This window comes from Sprattus sprattus (genome assembly GCF_963457725.1).
Source record: "Sprattus sprattus genome assembly, chromosome: 4".
Taxonomy (NCBI): domain Eukaryota; kingdom Metazoa; phylum Chordata; class Actinopteri; order Clupeiformes; family Clupeidae; genus Sprattus; species Sprattus sprattus.
Genome location: NC_137923.1, coordinates 43,040,667 through 43,060,866, shown reverse-complemented (window position 1 = coordinate 43,060,866; position 20,200 = coordinate 43,040,667). Strand labels below are relative to the sequence as shown.

General features: G+C 43.1%; 2 protein-coding genes across 2 annotated transcripts; one reads left to right on the top strand and one right to left on the bottom strand.

Annotated features, from left to right (window-relative positions):
• The first annotated feature begins 235 nt into the window (after positions 1-235).
• Positions 236-6,708, top strand: fbxl6 (F-box and leucine-rich repeat protein 6). The gene is made up of 10 exons (XM_080837426.1): positions 236-292; positions 615-1,236; positions 1,461-1,619; positions 1,769-1,832; positions 2,067-2,198; positions 2,667-2,774; positions 3,183-3,296; positions 3,943-4,174; positions 4,751-4,991; positions 5,366-6,708. The coding sequence occupies exons 2-10, from the start codon at positions 638-640 to the stop codon at positions 5,493-5,495; spliced, it is 1,779 nt and encodes a 592-aa protein (XP_080693552.1). The 5' UTR covers positions 236-292; positions 615-637; the 3' UTR covers positions 5,496-6,708.
• A 304-nt stretch (positions 6,709-7,012) lies between these two features.
• On the bottom strand, positions 7,013-14,867 carry eppk1 (epiplakin 1; the record flags this gene model as incomplete). Its single annotated transcript, XM_080836324.1, has 1 exon — positions 7,013-14,867. One exon carries the CDS (start codon positions 14,865-14,867, stop codon positions 7,566-7,568), a length of 7,302 nt encoding a protein of 2,433 aa, XP_080692450.1. The 3' UTR covers positions 7,013-7,565.
• Positions 14,868-20,200: the final 5,333 nt, after the last annotated feature.

Below are 20,200 nucleotides of genomic sequence, written 5' to 3'. Positions count from 1 at the left end.
TAGGACTTTAAAATAATCTTATATGTCTCTATCCTGTCATAAAAAAGACTATAGGCAGCGGTGGGGGGGGTGCACTGCCTAAAAATACACATTGCCTCTTATACGACGTTTTCCAAACATGCTAAACATCTGCCATAGAGAGGACTTTCACTTTCATCTGAAAAAGTGATTTGCACGAGTGACTATTACTTTGACAGCAAAAGTCGTTTTCCGGAAGTCTAAACTATGTTGTAAAGTTGTTGTCTCCCACCTCCCATTACACCAACAATGACCAGACGGTCTACTTGATTTTGTAAGTCAGTTGTGGTCAACCCAATGATTTAGTTTTAATGGGAAACACCAACAGATAGACACATTTAATGTACGTTTACTTAATACACTTGAGGCTGATCATTAACTAATTTGAATCAAGCTGTCTTGCATACGCCAAGGTATGTTTGTAAGATAGAAGGGAATATGCAGGCAGATGATGATCCAAAATTGAAAATGTAGCTAGCTGTTTAGTTTTAATTGATGTTTATTGGACGCTATCAGTTAAATGTACACTGCCAAATGCAAATTGTATTGCATGTGTTTCTTGCTATGGAAGTTCACGTTGTGCATTTCCTCGACAGAACCAAACAGAGGATAAGCAAGCATGGAAGGAGCCGGAACGCTGCCGGAGGTGGAATCCACTTCAAAAAACTTAACTGTAGAGACCGATGGCTTCGCAAATGACCAGTCAACCAGTGACGCGGCATCCAGAGGAACACTAAATAGATCAAACAATCGGAGCGTCCTCAAGAGAAAACGTGGCTCCTCCGCGGACTCAAAATCCAAGCCCAAAGTCAAGAGGAAAAAGTCGAAAACTACTCGGACGCCCAGACCTAACTACACAATTGAGGTGGGAGAGGACATGCTCCTGATCATATCCAATGTTAGTCAAAGCGACAGCGTGTGGCGGCCCAAGCGTAAGGGCCGCAAAAATAAAATGAAGACACTGCCCAAGAGAAAAGGCCAAGGGAAAATCACCGAAACCAAGAAGACAAAAAAACATACCAGACCTGTCAGAACGACTGTCGGAGTGAACACTCAAGCACAGGGCAGTGACCCTGATCATCAGGTTAAACCTCGGGCAAATGTCTCTCTCTCAGGTGATGACACTGACCAGTGGGGTCAGAGACTTCCAGTTGAGGTGCTGGTTAATATATTTCAGTACGTTGTTCATCGAGATGGGGCAGTGCCATTCCTGTGCAGGTGGGTTTTGATTAAATAAAATGGATTTCATTTTCTGTTTTATTTGTTTAAAAAAAGGATTAAATTGTTTAAGATGAGGCAGAAATAGTGATACTAGGTATTTCCTTACATGCATGCACACATTCATGGATGAACACCTTTCATGTAACAGGTAACATTTGGGGGAATGAGATTCTGACATCAGCTCTTAGTGATTTATCCTGTTATACTGTGTGATTTTGAAGGGTGTCTAGGGTATGTCGGGTGTGGAATGATGCTGCATCCAGCCCTAGCCTGTGGCGAAGTGTTACCATGGGATTTTGCTGGATAGAACCTGGCAAGAGTCAGCTCCCCAAAACAGAGATGAGGATCAAGAACACTGTGAACTGGATGGCACAGAACAGGTCAGATATTTAGGACTGTATCGTGGTTCCTGTCGTCTTGTCAGTTTATCGTTTATAGTTGAATTCTTCTGCATCTGTTCTGATATTGATGTTAAGCATGTTCATATTCATGCTTTGATTATGAAATGTGGCCCTCCATTCCCTTTTAGACTTGCTCAACTCAGGGAATTTTCACTTTGTCACTGGAAAAAGAATGTGGACTATGTTGTTCAGGTAAGGGACCAGATATGTGATTAGTCATAGACACATTAATAGTGCATTCTATTCATTCTTTCTTGTGCTTCCCCTGCCTTCAGTGGCTAAGGTGTTTACATTGTCAATAGTGGTCATATCACAAAAATTGCAATTTACAGATGAACTAGACACATTTCACAACAAGGTTTTCTATTGATTTCACATTTGTGGCCCTTTGACTATTTGTATATTTTACATGTTGATATTTTGCAGGCTCTGTCTGAATCCTGCCCTCAACTGAGCTCCCTCAAGCTGTCCCACTGTACAGGTGTGACTGACAAAGCCTTCCAGAGTCTGGGAAGCCACTGCAAGCAGCTGGACTGCATAGATGTGCAGAACACTGATGTAAGTTCTGCCAACATCATTCACATAAATTGCAATGATAATTATATACGTACATCAATACACCACAAAAAATCCATAGAGCAAACATACAACTACCAAAAGCATAGCCCAGTGTAGTATAGGTTCTTAGAGTATCTACATAATATATAATGGAGTGCTGCCCATAGATTGCTGTCCGTATGCCATTGGGTGCTTCCCATATATAGTGGAGTGCTGCCCATACATTACAACAACACTGGCACAATAAAGTGGAACACAACATATGTTGAGATCTGACGCACAGATTGAGATGGGAATGATGTTTTGGTAGGTTATGTGGTGAATACAAAAAATGTAATATGGATCTGGGCTGACCCAGAAGTGTTACCTTTACATGGGGACCTTTTCATTCTCATGCAGTGCAGCCACGATGTTGGTAAAAGCGTGCAAGGGGAGTCTTCATTTGTACTTCTGTTGTTCCTTCTTTAGGTCCAGGGTGAAGGCCTTGTCACATTCCTGGAGACCTATGGCCAACAGATCCGGAAGATTTTCTTCAGCTATGGTTCAAAGAGTGAGAAATTGCTCACCGTCATATCAGTGAGCAGTCTACTTATCTAGTTTTTGATTCACACATAATATTTACTCAGTAGAGGCAGTGGTGTTTTAGCCGGTAAAGTTGTCTGTTTTGTTCTAAAAATTGTGCAAAGGTGAGCTAAGTTCTGAACCAGGGGGGCATTCAATCTGAAAACTGTGTGCAGCATTTTGTTATGATTTTTGGGTTAAACAGGCTGTGTGTGTTACCCAATCAGCAGCGACGTGCCAAACCCTATCGTATTAAAAATGCAGTGCACACAGTGGATCCACCAAAGTATTTTAAAAATGCAAGACAATATTAAAAAGCTGATAAAAACTCATGGAGTTTGTGATGTCTTAATGTGAATAGCATCTGTAACACAGGTGATGCCATGGGAACTATTAGAAGGTCAAGTCTTTTGTCATCCACAGAAAGGCTGCTGTCCTGAACTTCGCTCACTGGCAGTCAACACAAATCTCAACACTGGATTCTCTCAGCTTGCCATCTGTATTCCAGCTTTACAGATTGGCTGTCCCAAACTTCAGGTCCGTCTTTATTTGAGTTTTTATTCGATCAGTTTCTTGAAAATTCTACAGGTAAATTAAATATGTAGCCAATTTCTTCTGGCCTTTTTAGAAATGGTTTAGAATTTCTGCATGCTTGTCCAGTATCAAAAGAGCCTAAATACTCAAAGGTTTCTGTTATCCAACATATACTCAGAACTCAAACAGCCTATTGTCATATTGATGCATATTTATTATTCTTTAGTCAGTGTGTTGAATATCTACAGTATTATGGTATTTGTTCACTCTGAGATATGTTGCAACTGTAAGTAGCATCAGTAGGTGGAGCACTCTTACCTTGGTGTAATCTCTTAAACCTAAGCATGACTACAGAGGTTTCCTCACATCTTGGATAATGGTTGGCTTTCGCTGGTTTCATGACACACATATTTGATGTACTTAATGTGTCTGTGCCTGTTCCTGTAGCTCAGAGAACGGTGTCAGTGGTGTTATTCCCACTGGGAGTTCACAGACTGAAGCAGTGTATACATTCCCTGCACTGTAAGTTACTTTGGGTAAAACAGACTGCTAAGTTGTTACTTTTGCCTTATGGGTTTTGAATTCTAAAAGCTAAGAACAAACCAGTCAGCTCGTGTTGCATGAAAATTTGGACATTTACCGCTGTCAGACATTCAGTATGATGAACGTGATGCCAAGGCTCAAGATGATCCGGAACATTCCAACCTCCACGCCTGGCTTCCCTTTGTTGGAGGAGCTGTGCATCGCGACCACATCCATGTCCTCCTTCTCGGATCAGGACCTTAACAGTCTGCTCCACGGCTCCCCCCGGCTACGAGTGCTGGACCTGCGAGGGTGCTCTCGTGTGACCCCGACTGCCCTCTCTGCCCTGCCTTGTCAAGGTCAGCCTGTTGCCCATGTTGTTGTTTTTTTACCTGAGCTCACAGCCTCACAAGAATGTTGAAATTAATTTGAAAATAAAACAAACTCAAACATGGAGGATTGATTTGTTGCCTGGAATTGCTTGTTTCAGTCAACTGATGGAAGCATATATAAAAGCATATATAATATTTATGTAACTATAATAGTTATCTTTTTATTGATTATATCCGTAAACTTCGAAGGTGTTTATCAGAGACAGTGGATATTGAACTAGCATTAGTATTTTGTATCTTATATTTTATATTTATGTATTGTTTGTGGAAGATGTGCTTTCCATCATCTTACTTGTATGCTAATCATATTTTTTTTTAAATAGAGATATCTATATATAGAGCTAATTTATCCTAGAAATTGCTAGATTTAAAATAGGAATGCATATGTCTAAGAATGTTTATGGGTACTTTGCAACTATTGCCCTTTGACATGCATGTACATCAGTACATATTTTTTGATATTGTTTGTAAGAGATTTGACATGTGTGTCTCTGTTGAGTACTGTTTTCCTACTTTCTTTGCCCCCCCCCCCCCCCTCCCCAGATTTAGAGTGTCTCTTCTGGGGCCTCTACTTCAACAGCACGTCAGTGGCATCTTCTAAAAACGGGCTGCACCTGCTAACAGAGAAGTGGAGCCGCACGCTACGCGAGCTGGACATCACTAACCATGCCTTCTCAGAGGAGGACCTGGAAATTGCCATGGGTCATCTGGCCCTGGGTGAGGGTGCAGAAGCCTTGCGTTCACTCAACCTCACTGGGACCAAACTCACCTCACAGGCCCTCAGGTACAGTAGAGCCACAGGCAGAAGATCCTTATGCTCTAGTGCCTTTTGTTGTTGTTCCACAAAAAAAAATTCTCAATGAAACAAAATGGCAGGAAGGAAGCATGGGCGGTGATATGCCAGAACATTCCAGTTACTCAGTATCAAATGTGCAGGCAATTGTTCACATCACATTGTAAGTTACGACAGACATTCCTGCTTGTAAATGATAAAAATATAGCTATTTATCTTAAGGCAGAACCGCACATGGGCATATTTAAAATGATCCCTCAGCTTGTCCTTCTTCTTCAGCAGGGCTGGTACAGATTCGGGATCTATGTTATAAAGTTTTTTACTACCGTTTGAAATTTATGATCCACATTCCTGTCTGTTTTTAGGTTACTGATTGGACATGCTGTTGCACTGAACTACCTAAACCTGTCATCATGCCGCTACCTTCCCAGGGGGATGAAGAAATTGTACCGTGGCCAGGAGGATATACGCCAACTCCTGGACAAAATAGAATAGGGTGTGAAGTAACAGGAACCAGGTATCACATGTCAGTGAGTTACTGAACATCCAGCGGTCCTGTAATGTGTATTGGTATATTGTGGTGAATGATTGACAAGGGTAAGGTGAAAGTAATGAGGTAATCGATGGCAACATAAAAATAAGATAATGGCCGGTAAATGTGCTACTGGTCACTACTTCTCTGGCAATATGTGGACACCGGTGTTCTCCCAAACAGTCCTTTTAAATCTGTTGTGGACAGACAAAGCTTTTTAAGTCTTATTATGTACATAATTGTATTTTGCACTACAGTTCTTACTAATGATTGCCAAAATAAACATGACTCAATGCATGACATGACATTTCCAGCCACCAAATCCATTCTCTCTGTCAAAAGCAGAACGGTTCATAGGACAGCAATAGAAATATTAATATAGCTGCAAGCAGCGATGGGGTGGCCAACCAGGTCAGATGACCCAGAAGAAACTTTCGACATCCTCAGAAGAAGGATCCGAGTACACACAGCAAGTTTAGCCTGAATCCAACAAAGATTTGCTGAGATACGACACAACTTTCCGATTTTGATTGGCTGTATCGAACAAACGGTTTCAAAATCTTAAATAATTTTGATAGTTGTGTGAGGATTGCATTGACTATATACAGCTTGACTACAGGTAGCTAGCGACTGTGGTGTACCTGGCTTCCTTTGCAGTGGCTTACAGATTCGCTAAACAGAGAATCAGAGACATAACATGCTCGTCGGCTTTTGCTGGATTCAAAATCTCTGCTGTGCCATTGCCAGGACACCAACTTATCCTAGTGAGCTATTCTCAGTGCTGGAAATCACATAGTTCAGGTACTTGGTAAAAATATAAGCAGTTCTTCACACTTCACAAACTTTGAACCATTGGTGACGCTAGAGGGTTCAAATGGGAGACATGAAACTTTGTGTAATTGATGAGGGGACTGGTCCAAAAGAGTGTGCCAAATTGCGCAACTTCTGACCATGTGGTTCTAGGAGCTGCCATAGGCTCATATGGCAGAAGAAGATTTATAATAATAAGAAGAAGAATACGTAGAAACCCTCTAGGTGGCTTTGCTGCTTGGCCACCAATTAAGTAGTCTATGGCTCATCCCATTATTAATGCTATCTGTTGACTTCTTTCTAAGTAGAATGCATATTGTTTGTTATTTAAACAAATAAAAAATTGTGTCATTTCCAGACGTTAGGATCATGTATAACACATTTATTGTATAAATGTAAATGTTCTAAACCCATATGAGAATTATGTATTTAGGAATGTGTTTGTAATAGATGTAAGTGGTGGGATTGATATTAATTATGACGACACGAGGATTTTATCTTTCCATTTATTGTCCTGTGTATGGTCAAATTCACATTCAGAGCAGTTTGCCATTAAGACATAAAGAAATCATCACGAAATTCAATAAAATGTTAACTTTCATTCATTACTGGTTAAAAGTAAAATATTAACTCTGATCTGCAGTTATCTTATTACCTCCAGCAAGGAGGTTATGCGATCCGGTCCGTTCATTTATTTGTCCGTCTGTCTGTTTGTCTGTCTGTCTGTGGACAAGATTTCTCAGAAACTACTGGGCGGATCTGTCTGAAATTTTCACCAGAGGTGGATCTTGGTCCTGGGACATCCCCATTAAAATATCAGGATCATTCTGGATCCGGATTTGTGTACCTCTTTGCTGGAGGTCAGAAATCTCGGATTGCTCTTGTTCAGAATGAAACACAATTAAAGATGTTGCATTACTAGAAAACAACACTTTTTCAAAGACATAATTAAGCTACATTATTTTGTACCTTTACACTATTACCATCATACTAAAAGCTGTTTTAAAATGTTTACGGTGTGTCTTCAAATCTCAGGGCCATTTGGGCCTGCTTTATATAGAAATGGATATAATGAGTGCAATACTGCAGAAATGTTTAGTAAATGAAGAGGAGCTATAGCAGATTTTGACACAGGTTTCGGTCCAACATTTTAAAGAAGGAGACTGTTTTAAATATTCTTCATTCGTAAAAGAATCTGTCAAACATATATTCCTTTAACTCCTTTATTTATTGAGACTTAGTAAACTTAGACCTGTGCATGGATCCCTAACACATCTCTCTACCAACTGCAGATAGGTGAGGTTCTCCTGAGTGTTGGGATCAAAGAAGCCCTTTGTGTCGTCATCTGGATCTGAGAGGATCTGGTTCATTTCTTCATCGAAGTAGCCCCTCTGGTACGCCACTTCTACTGGTACTCGATGGCTGTACACCGGATCGATGATGCCTCCAGTAGCGATTTGGGCCTCTAGCAGACGAATGCCGTGATCCTTTACAATCAGTTCTTTCTTCAAGGCCTGGAACAGGGAGATTGTATTGCCAGTGTAAGGGTCAGTGTAGCCAGTGACGGCCCTCTCTGCTGACAGGAGTTTGCTCTTCCATTCTGCACCCACCACACCTACGGCTACGGCTTCCTCCACCGACAACTTCCTGTTGTTTACTGGGTCGATGACAAAACCAGTGGCAGCCTGAGCTTCTAGTAGGACTAGAGATGTTCCAGGTGTCAGAAGTCCCTTGGCCTTGGCTTCTTGGATGCTAAGTGTTTTTTTAGTGGATTGAACATACACTCCAGCAATGCTGTTAGTCCCTTGGAGGTACTTGCGCACAGAGTCCATTTCACTCACATGGTCTACGGTGACTTTGCCTGCACTGAGGTCGTCATAAAGGTTCTTATCAATGATTTTGGACTCAAGAAGCTCATGAGCCGTCACATCTTTCCTAATTCCTTGGAATGTTGTTTCAGTTGTTGTTGTTGTTGTCATAGTTGTTGTCTTTGAGTTTTGAAACTCTGATTTATCTGTTGTTTGTTCAACTGTTGTTGAGGATGTTTTCTGCTGAATTATCCTCAGTACTCGCTCCATGAAGTGATCAACTGTAATTGATCCAGATTTGTACTGTTGTACAAGATCTCTTCGCTTCTCCTCAGTGATGTACTGGAAGTATAGGAGTTCCCACAGTGAAACCGTCTGCCCTGTGAATTTGCCCCCTGCCTTTGTTGTTGTGGTGGACTTGAGAATGGTCTTTGTGTGCTCATCAATGTAAAAGTAAAACTCCCCTTTCTTTACAACTACAAGCAGGCTGAGTCCTGTCTCAGGATCCCTCACACACCTCTCCACCAGCTGCAGATAGGTGAGGTTCTCCTGAGTGTTGGGATCAAAGAAGCCTTTTGTGTCGTCATCTGGATCTGAGAGGATTTGGTTCATTTCTTCATCGAAATAGCCCCTCTGGTACGCCACTTCTACTGGTACTCGATGGCTGTACACCGGATCGATGATGCCTCCAGTAGCGATTTGGGCCTCTAGCAGACGAATGCCGTGATCCTTTACAATCAGTTCTTTCTTCAAGGCCTGGAACAGGGAGATTGTATTGCCAGTGTAAGGGTCAGTGTAGCCAGTGACAGCCCTCTCTGCTGACAGGAGTTTGCTCTTCCATTCTGCACCCACCACACCTGCGGCTACGGCTTCCTCCACTGACAACTTCCTGTTGTTGACTGGGTCGATGACAAAACCAGTGGCAGCCTGAGCTTCTAGTAGGACTAGAGATGTTCCAGGTGTCAGAAGTCCCTTGGCCTTGGCTTCTTGGATGCTAAGTGTTTTTTTAGTGGATTGAACATACACTCCAGCAATGCTGTTAGTCCCTTGGAGGTACTTGCGCACAGAGTCCATTTCACTCACATGGTCTACGGTGACTTTGCCTGCACTGAGGTCGTCATAAAGGTTCTTATCAATGATTTTGGACTCAAGAAGCTCATGAGCCGTCACATCTTTCCTAATTCCTTGGAATGTTGTTTCAGTTGTTGTTGTTGTTGTCATAGTTGTTGTCTTTGAGTTTTGAAACTCTGATTTATCTGTTGTTTGTTCAACTGTTGTTGAGGATGTTTTCTGCTGAATTATCCTCAGTACTCGCTCCATGAAGTGATCAACTGTAATTGATCCAGATTTGTACTGTTGTACAAGATCTCTTCGCTTCTCCTCAGTGATGTACTGGAAGTATAGGAGTTCCCACAGTGAAACCGTCTGCCCTGTGAATTTGCCCCCTGCCTTTGTTGTTGTGGTGGACTTGAGAATGGTCTTTGTGTGCTCATCAATGTAAAAGTAAAACTCCCCTTTCTTTACAACTACAAGCAGGCTGAGTCCTGTCTCAGGATCCCTCACACACCTCTCCACCAGCTGCAGATAGGTGAGGTTCTCCTGAGTGTTGGGATCAAAGAAGCCTTTTGTGTCGTCATCTGGATCTGAGAGGATCTGGTTCATTTCTTCATCGAAGTAGCCCCTCTGGTACGCCACTTCTACTGGTACTCGATGGCTGTACACCGGATCGATGATGCCTCCAGTAGCGATTTGGGCCTCTAGCAGACGAATGCCGTGATCCTTTACAATCAGTTCTTTCTTCAAGGCCTGGAACAGGGAGATTGTATTGCCAGTGTAAGGGTCAGTGTAGCCAGTGACGGCCCTCTCTGCTGACAGGAGTTTGCTCTTCCATTCTGCACCCACCACACCTGCGGCTACGGCTTCCTCCACCGACAACTTCCTGTTGTTTACTGGGTCGATGACAAAACCAGTGGCAGCCTGAGCTTCTAGTAGGACTAGAGATGTTCCAGGTGTCAGAAGTCCCTTGGCTTTAGCTTCTTGGATGCTAAGTGTCTTTTTAGTGGATTGAACATACACTCCAGCAATGCTGTTAGTCCCTTGGAGGTACTTGCGCACAGAGTCCATTTCACTCACATGGTCTACGGTGACTTTGCCTGCACTGAGGTCATCATAAAGGTTCTTATCAATGATTTTGGACTCAAGAAGCTCATGAGCCGTCACATCTTTCCTAATTCCTTGGAATGTTGTTTCAGTTGTTGTTGTTGTTGTCATAGTTGTTGTCTTTGAGTTTTGAAACTCTGATTTATCTGTTGTTTGTTCAACTGTTGTTGAGGATGTTTTCTGCTGAATTATCCTCAGTACTCGCTCCATGAAGTGATCAACTGTAATTGATCCAGATTTGTACTGTTGTACAAGATCTCTTCGCTTCTCCTCAGTGATGTACTGGAAGTATAGGAGTTCCCACAGTGAAACCGTCTGCCCTGTGAATTTGCCCCCTGCCTTTGTTGTTGTGGTGGACTTGAGAATGGTCTTTGTGTGCTCATCAATGTAAAAGTAAAACTCCCCTTTCTTTACAACTACAAGCAGGCTGAGTCCTGTCTCAGGATCCCTCACACACCTCTCCACCAGCTGCAGATAGGTGAGGTTCTCCTGAGTGTTGGGATCAAAGAAGCCTTTTGTGTCGTCATCTGGATCTGAGAGGATTTGGTTCATTTCTTCATCGAAATAGCCCCTCTGATACGCCACTTCTACTGGTACTCGATGGCTGTACACCGGATCGATGATGCCTCCAGTAGCGATTTGGGCCTCTAGCAGACGAATGCCGTGATCCTTTACAATCAGTTCTTTCTTCAAGGCCTGGAACAGGGAGATTGTATTGCCAGTGTAAGGGTCAGTGTAGCCAGTGACAGCCCTTTCTGCTGACAGGAGTTTGCTCTTCCATTCTGCACCCACCACACCTGCGGCTACGGCTTCCTCCACCGACAACTTCCTGTTGGTGACTGGGTCGATGACAAAACCAGTGGCAGCCTGAGCTTCTAGTAGGACTAGAGATGTTCCAGGTGTCAGAAGTCCCTTGGCTTTAGCTTCTTGGATGCTAAGTGTTTTTTTAGTGGATTGAACATACACTCCAGCAATGCTGTTAGTCCCTTGGAGGTACTTGCGCACAGAGTCCATTTCACTCACATGGTCTACGGTGACTTTGCCTGCACTGAGGTCGTCATAAAGGTTCTTATCAATGATTTTGGACTCAAGAAGCTCATGAGCCGTCACATCTTTCCTAATTCCTTGGAATGTTGTTTCAGTTGTTGTTGTTGTTGTCATAGTTGTTGTCTTTGAGTTTTGAAACTCTGATTTATCTGTTGTTTGTTCAACTGTTGTTGAGGATGTTTTCTGCTGAATTATCCTCAGTACTCGCTCCATGAAGTGATCAACTGTAATTGATCCAGATTTGTACTGTTGTACAAGATCTCTTCGCTTCTCCTCAGTGATGTACTGGAAGTATAGGAGTTCCCACAGTGAAACCGTCTGCCCTGTGAATTTGCCCCCTGCCTTTGTTGTTGTGGTGGACTTGAGAATGGTCTTTGTGTGCTCATCAATGTAAAAGTAAAACTCCCCTTTCTTTACAACTACAAGCAGGCTGAGTCCTGTCTCAGGATCCCTCACACACCTCTCCACCAGCTGCAGATAGGTGAGGTTCTCCTGAGTGTTGGGATCAAAGAAGCCTTTTGTGTCGTCATCTGGATCTGAGAGGATCTGGTTCATTTCTTCATCGAAGTAGCCCCTCTGGTACGCCACTTCTACTGGTACTCGATGGCTGTACACCGGATCGATGATGCCTCCAGTAGCGATTTGGGCCTCTAGCAGACGAATGCCGTGATCCTTTACAATCAGTTCTTTCTTCAAGGCCTGGAACAGGGAGATTGTATTGCCAGTGTAAGGGTCAGTGTAGCCAGTGACAGCCCTCTCTGCTGACAGGAGTTTGCTCTTCCATTCTGCACCCACCACACCTGCGGCTACGGCTTCCTCCACTGACAACTTCCTGTTGTTGACTGGGTCGATGACAAAACCAGTGGCAGCCTGAGCTTCTAGTAGGACTAGAGATGTTCCAGGTGTCAGAAGTCCCTTGGCCTTGGCTTCTTGGATGCTAAGTGTTTTTTTAGTGGATTGAACATACACTCCAGCAATGCTGTTAGTCCCTTGGAGGTACTTGCGCACAGAGTCCATTTCACTCACATGGTCTACGGTGACTTTGCCTGCACTGAGGTCGTCATAAAGGTTCTTATCAATGATTTTGGACTCAAGAAGCTCATGAGCCGTCACATCTTTCCTAATTCCTTGGAATGTTGTTTCAGTTGTTGTTGTTGTTGTCATAGTTGTTGTCTTTGAGTTTTGAAACTCTGATTTATCTGTTGTTTGTTCAACTGTTGTTGAGGATGTTTTCTGCTGAATTATCCTCAGTACTCGCTCCATGAAGTGATCAACTGTAATTGATCCAGATTTGTACTGTTGTACAAGATCTCTTCGCTTCTCCTCAGTGATGTACTGGAAGTATAGGAGTTCCCACAGTGAAACCGTCTGCCCTGTGAATTTGCCCCCTGCCTTTGTTGTTGTGGTGGACTTGAGAATGGTCTTTGTGTGCTCATCAATGTAAAAGTAAAACTCCCCTTTCTTTACAACTACAAGCAGGCTGAGTCCTGTCTCAGGATCCCTCACACACCTCTCCACCAGCTGCAGATAGGTGAGGTTCTCCTGAGTGTTGGGATCAAAGAAGCCTTTTGTGTCGTCATCTGGATCTGAGAGGATCTGGTTCATTTCTTCATCGAAGTAGCCCCTCTGGTACGCCACTTCTACTGGTACTCGATGGCTGTACACCGGATCGATGATGCCTCCAGTAGCGATTTGGGCCTCTAGCAGACGAATGCCGTGATCCTTTACAATCAGTTCTTTCTTCAAGGCCTGGAACAGGGAGATTGTATTGCCAGTGTAAGGGTCAGTGTAGCCAGTGACGGCCCTCTCTGCTGACAGGAGTTTGCTCTTCCATTCTGCACCCACCACACCTGCGGCTACGGCTTCCTCCACCGACAACTTCCTGTTGTTTACTGGGTCGATGACAAAACCAGTGGCAGCCTGAGCTTCTAGTAGGACTAGAGATGTTCCAGGTGTCAGAAGTCCCTTGGCCTTGGCTTCTTGGATGCTAAGTGTTTTTTTAGTGGATTGAACATACACTCCAGCAATGCTGTTAGTCCCTTGGAGGTACTTGCGCACAGAGTCCATTTCACTCACATGGTCTACGGTGACTTTGCCTGCACTGAGGTCGTCATAAAGGTTCTTATCAATGATTTTGGACTCAAGAAGCTCATGAGCCGTCACATCTTTCCTAATTCCTTGGAATGTTGTTTCAGTTGTTGTTGTTGTTGTTGTCATAGTTGTTGTCTTTGAGTTTTGAAACTCTGATTTATCTGTTGTTTGTTCAACTGTTGTTGAGGATGTTTTCTGCTGAATTATCCTCAGTACTCGCTCCATGAAGTGATCAACTGTAATTGATCCAGATTTGTACTGTTGTACAAGATCTCTTCGCTTCTCCTCAGTGATGTACTGGAAGTATAGGAGTTCCCACAGTGAAACCGTCTGCCCTGTGAATTTGCCCCCTGCCTTTGTTGTTGTGGTGGACTTGAGAATGGTCTTTGTGTGCTCATCAATGTAAAAGTAAAACTCCCCTTTCTTTACAACTACAAGCAGGCTGAGTCCTGTCTCAGGATCCCTCACACACCTCTCCACCAGCTGCAGATAGGTGAGGTTCTCCTGAGTGTTGGGATCAAAGAAGCCTTTTGTGTCGTCATCTGGATCTGAGAGGATCTGGTTCATTTCTTCATCGAAGTAGCCCCTCTGGTACGCCACTTCTACTGGTACTCGATGGCTGTACACCGGATCGATGATGCCTCCAGTAGCGATTTGGGCCTCTAGCAGACGAATGCCGTGATCCTTTACAATCAGTTCTTTCTTCAAGGCCTGGAACAGGGAGATTGTATTGCCAGTGTAAGGGTCAGTGTAGCCAGTGACAGCCCTTTCTGCTGACAGGAGTTTGCTCTTCCATTCTGCACCCACCACACCTGCGGCTACAGCTTCCTCCACCGACAACTTCCTGTTGGTGACTGGGTCGATGACAAAACCAGTGGCAGCCTGAGCTTCTAGTAGGATTAGAGATGTTCCAGGTGGCAGCAGTCCTTTGGTTTTGGCGTCATAGATGCTCATGATCTGTTTTGTTGACTCAACTCTTACCCCTGCAATGCTGTTTGTTACTGTGAGGTATTTTTGAACTGATTCCATTTCATTCAGGGCCTTATCTGTGATTTCACCTTGAATGATCTGACCTAAGACTTCCTTTGATATAATTTTTGACTCAAACAGTTGACTTGCAGAAACTTGTTTTCTTAAGCCTTTATACTTGTGTTTCTTTGAAGTTGTCTCTTCAACAATTGCAGTCACTAAAACAACTATTTCCTCAATTGTTCGTCTGCTCCCTTTGAAGTCAAGTATTATTTGCATCCTCCTTTCGCTAGATATGTATTCTGAGTGCAGCACTTCCCACACTGTCACTTGCTTCCCTGCAAATTTTCCAGCCTTGAGATCCATGGACTTTTCTTTCAAGATTTTCTCAGTTTGCTCATGTGTATGAGTGTCCAGATGTTTGTCCGCTTCTCCAATGTTTGACTTCATTTTTAATTCTGTGAATGGAGAAAAGGTAGGTTAAATATCACATTCATATTAATAATGTTTGCTAAGCTAAACCAACTATTCAAACACATAATGCATAGGATACCTTTTTTGTGCTGCGTTGTAAACAGTGCCATAGCATTCATTTTGATGTGGATTAATGGAGAAATAAACTTTTGAATTAACCCATGATATGATTTACCTGGCACAGACATTTTGGGGGGCAGGTGCTCAAGCTTAATAAAAAAAAAGTGTAGGCCTATGAGCCATAGCCTAACTTGCCTAACCCATAGCCTATCTACTGTGTAGAGATTTTGATCAAACTAATCATTTCTCATTTTGCATCAGTCTATTGCCACAGCTTTATCTGCGCTCCACAAGAAAGTGGCGACCAATAAGCTAATGTTTCTGATATCTAATGTGATTGCATAGGATAGGCCAAATCCATATTTGTTTGTATAAGCCGTAAGCACAAACAGTTAAAGCACAAGATGTATTTGGTGCATAGCAGGGACTTTTTCACCTCACTTAACACGAATGCACTGAATGTTAACACTCACAGATAGCTTTGACAAGTCCACCCTACAATCTGAGCTATGTGAGTATATGTGCGATATTGTCGACTTGGTTATTGCAAGCTCCTTTGAGATGTTTTAATAGTGGTGAAATTTCATAACAGTGCAGAAGCACAGTATCACAACCTAGCTGTCACCAATGAAGGCAGATCCGGGAGACATGGATGTTGCTCTGCAGGGCGATTTAATTGTGTTGTGTATTGATATTGCCACTACAGCTCCCATGATCCTTCAGGTCATGGGGGAACTATAAATGGGCTAAGCTCCCATTGTTCACTCTCTTGTCACTCATGATGTACTATGACTCTGCATTCACTGAACGTTGCGCTCCTGATTGTTACTAGTTAATAAATACCAGTTACTTTAAAGGCACCCAGTGCAACTTTCGAGGCTTAAAAATAAACATTCAATTTCTAGTCTTTTTTACACGTAGTAAGTTTCAATAACTCCATACCATTACATATCGACATTCAAGGAACAAAGATGAGACGTCGTCGTGTGGTGAGAACTGATAGAAAATCGATAACAACAACAATCGCCGCCGTTTTCTTTATTTTTTGTAACCTACAATAAATACAGCAGGATTCCAGTCAATGGAAAAATGGCCTCTCCCCACCGGCGATTGTTGTTGTTTACGATTTTCTATCAGTTCTCACCACACAACGACGTCTCATCTTTGCTCCTTGAATGACTATATGTAATGGTATGGAGTTATTGAAACTTACTACGTGTAAAAAAGACTAGAAATGGAATGTTTATTTTTCATTGAATGTTTACATAAAGTTGCACTGGGTGCCTTTAATAGCGACGTCTGCATCTTACTTCCTTAATGCGTGCCCACACACGGACACAACATATTGGCAACGAGGAGTGGATTTCTTAACCACATTTTTTTGTTGAAAGCTGAACGAAGATGCTAACGTCAACAAAAGGAAACTAGCAGCTAGCAAGCAAGTGAACCAGAGATGGCTGTCTTTAGCAGTGAGACGGCATGTGCTTCGATGAGAGCAGAGAAAGTTTTGAAACGTATGAGCAACGTTTTGCACAGTTTGTGGAAGCCAACGGAATTACACAAGAAAAACGAAGGGCCGTTTTCTTGTCTGTGGTAGGTGCAAAGACTTTCTCATTACTTAAGGCTTGCTAGCTCCGAAAAAGCCGTCTGAAGCTACATATGATGACATTATAAAAGCTCTTAGTGAATTGCATGTGCCAGGGAAAAGAACGTGTTAAGTGAGCGTTATACCTTCCGTGCACGAAAGCAACAAAATGGAGAGTCTTTGTCAGAATATATTGCCGCGCTAAAAGGACTTGCCGCCACTTGTGAGTTTGGCGCGACGCTGGAAGAGCAGTTGCGGGATCAATTAGTTTATGGCATCAGCAGTGAGGAGCTGAGAACTAAGTTGTTGAGTGCTTCTTATGGAGAATAAAATGGGCAAAAGTAAAAGACATTGTGAACAATTTTTAGTCGACAACGAGCAGTTTGAAAACGTTCTAGCACACCGCTGAGAACAGACAGTGTGAGCAGTAGCAAATGGAAAGCTCACGCATGCGACAAGACTGAGAGGAAGCAAACACCGAGTGCCAACGGGGACACCTGCTACCGATGCCAGCAAGAAGGACATTCTGCTGCCAGCTGCAGGTATGAGGATTTCCAGTGCAGGGCCTGCAATCAGAAGGGCACCTGGAACGGGCCTGTAGGAACGCATCGCAGAGAGAGACCTACAGCCAAGGCAACTCCTTCAGCAAGCAGCGTGCCGCTGGAAAACCACCACAGCCGAGCGAGGAACCCACCGGACAAGGGACCAGGTACCACACGGCTGAGGCAACGTTCTGCATCTCCGAATTGCGGAGCTGCACACAACCTGGATGTGCGAGGACACCCTCCAGAGACTGAGAACTGTGCTAACATGGAAGCATCAGGGGTCAAAAAGAACTTGACAGTGAGTATGTGAAGCCATACATGGTAATGGTAAGATGTAATGGTGTCAAGATAAAAATGGAAGTAGACACAGGTGCAGCCATGAGCATAATTTCAGAGAAGCTGTACAAGCGAAGGTTTAATAAGTGTAAGCTGCAACCATGTGATGTTAGTCTGAAAACATACTCTTCAGAGCCAATTGTGTTATTGGGTGAATTTCAAGTGACCGTACAATGTGGAAATCAGACAGAAAAGCTAACTTTGATAGTGTCAAAGGGAAGTGGTCCAACTCTAATGGGTAGGAATTGGATTCAGTACTTACACTTAGACTGGTCAAGAGTGAACCATGTACCAGTAGCAGATCCACTGACAGAATTACACGAGAAATACTCTCCAGTGTTCAATGCTGATCGAGGTGTTATCTCAGGGGTAAAAGCAAAACTGCGAGTCATGGAGAATGCTAAGCCGAAATTCTGTAAGACTAGGTCAGTACCATATGCTTTGAGTGCAGCTGTTGACAAGCAGTTAGACAAACTACTACAGAAAGGAGTCTGTAGTCCCGTAGAATATAGTGAATGGGCTACTCCCATTGTGTGTATTCCAAAAACAAACGGAGAGGTCAGAATTTGTGGTGACTACAAGGTAACCATAAATCCATGGTTAGATGTAGACAAATACCCTCTGCCAAAAACACAGGATCTGTTTGCTAAGTTAGCTGGTGGGAAATATTTCACTAAGCTAGATCTGACTCAAGCTTACCAGCAGGTAGAGTTAGATGATGAATCTAAGCAGTATTTGACTATAAACACACGGAAGGGGCTTTACCAGATGAATAGGTTACCCTATGGCATCGCCAGTTCAACAGCCATATTTCAGCGTATAATGGATCAGATACTTCAAGGTCTTCCAAGTGTTGTCTGCTACCTAGACGACATTTTGATTACAGGAAAGTCTGAAAGTGAACATTGGGAAAATGTGGAACAGGTGTTAAAGCGTCTGCAAGAGAGAGGTATTAGGGTAAACCGTGACAAATGCAGCTTCTGCCAATCAAGTGTAACATACTTGGGGCACAAAATTGACAGAGAAGGGTTACACCCTATCCATGAGAAAGTGGAAGCAATAGCCAATGCTCCAGTTCCAAAGAATGTCACAGAGCTTTGTGCTTTCTTAGCGTTACTGATATACTATGAGAAATTCATTGAGAACCTGTCCACCATCATAAAACCGATGACAGTGTTGCTCCAGAAAGATAGCCCATGGGACTGGTCCACTGATTGTCAAGCAGCCTTTCAGAAGGCAAAAGCACACATTTTGATCCAGAATTGCAAATATTGTTGGCCTGTGATGCTAGTGCATACGGATTAGGGGCAGTGATAGCACACAAGATGCCCGTACCTTGAGCAAAGCAGAGATCAATTACTCACAAATTGAGAAGGAGGCTTTAGGCATCATATTTGGTGTTCAGAAATTCAGAGATTACCTATATGGCCGGATATTTCTATTGGTTACAGACCATAAGCCACTTGTTAAGATTCTGGGACCAACAACAGGAGTGCCAGCATTAGCTGCTGCACGTCTTCAGAGATGGGCTCTATTATTGGCCGCTTATCAGTATGACAGTCTACAAAGCGTCATTAGAACATGCCAATGCAGATGGGTTATCAAGGTTACCATTACAGAAAGAGGCACCACTAAGCAACCCCGAATTCAGAGTGTCATGGTTAGAGTAAATTCCTGTCTCAGCCAAAGACATAAAGAAAGAGACAGATAAAGACAAAATACTTACCGAGTGAGACATTTAACACAGAGTGGTTGGCCTAAACATATGTTTGATGATGAATTGAAACCATACTGGAACAGACGGGAGGAACTTAGTGTTGAAGCAGATTGTGTTTTATGGGGGTTAAGAGTAATAATACCTACCACACTAAGGTGCCAGATGTTAAAAGAACTACATGAGGAACACTTGGGCATTGTTAGGACAAAGGCATTAGCCAGGAGCCATTTTTGGTGGCCCAACCTGGATGTAGATATTGAAGACATGGTAAAAAGTTGTCTGACCTGTCAACACAATAGACATGCACCTAACAAAGCACCAGTGCACCCTTGGAAATGGCCAGAGCAGCCATGGGAGCGTGTACACATTGATTTTGCAGAAAAGGGAAAACATCAGTTCTTGCTGGTCAATGATGCTTATTCACGCTGGCCAGAGGTCAAGTTAATGAGTAATACCACAGCTACTGCTACTGTTGAAGCTATGAGGGGTCTATTTGCCGCTTATGGGCTCCCCCAAGTGGTTGTTTCAGATAATGGTCCACAGCTAGTTTCGAAAGAGTTTGAAACATTCTTAGAAAGCAATGGGATTAAACACAATAAGTCCGCACCTTACAGTCCTGCCTCTAACGGATTGGCCGAAAGGCTGGTGCAGTCATTTAAACAGTCACTAGACAAGCAGAAGGGTAATGGCCGTACTCTGCAACATTGCATTGATAGTTTCCTGTTTAGTTATAGGAACACGCCATCATCAGCCACAGGAAAAACTCCATCTGAGCTGTTTCTTTGGAGAAATGTCAGGACTAGGTTGTCACAAGTTACACCAAAGTTTTTTGTGCAGATGCAAGAAAAACAAGAAAGTGTAAGAAAAACCCAGAACCGTGTGAGAGTCTTACAGCCAAATCAGTCAGTGCTAGTTAAGAATATCCGGGGAGGGGATGGAAGGAAATGGAAATCTGGTGTAATTGAACAAGTACTAGGTACTGTAACTTACCTTGTAAATATGGATGGACAAACATGTAAGAAACACATAGACCAGTTGATTGCTACTACATCGTCTGAGTTATGCA

Coding starts and splice junctions, on each gene's coding strand:
- fbxl6 (XM_080837426.1), top strand. CDS start 638: ATGGAAGGAGCCGGAACGCTGCCGGAGGTGGAATCCACTTCAAAAAAC. Junction 1,237..1,460: donor GCAGTGCCATTCCTGTGCAG/GTGGGTTTTGAT, acceptor GTGATTTTGAAG/GGTGTCTAGGGTATGTCGGG. Junction 2,775..3,182: donor AATTGCTCACCGTCATATCA/GTGAGCAGTCTA, acceptor TGTCATCCACAG/AAAGGCTGCTGTCCTGAACT.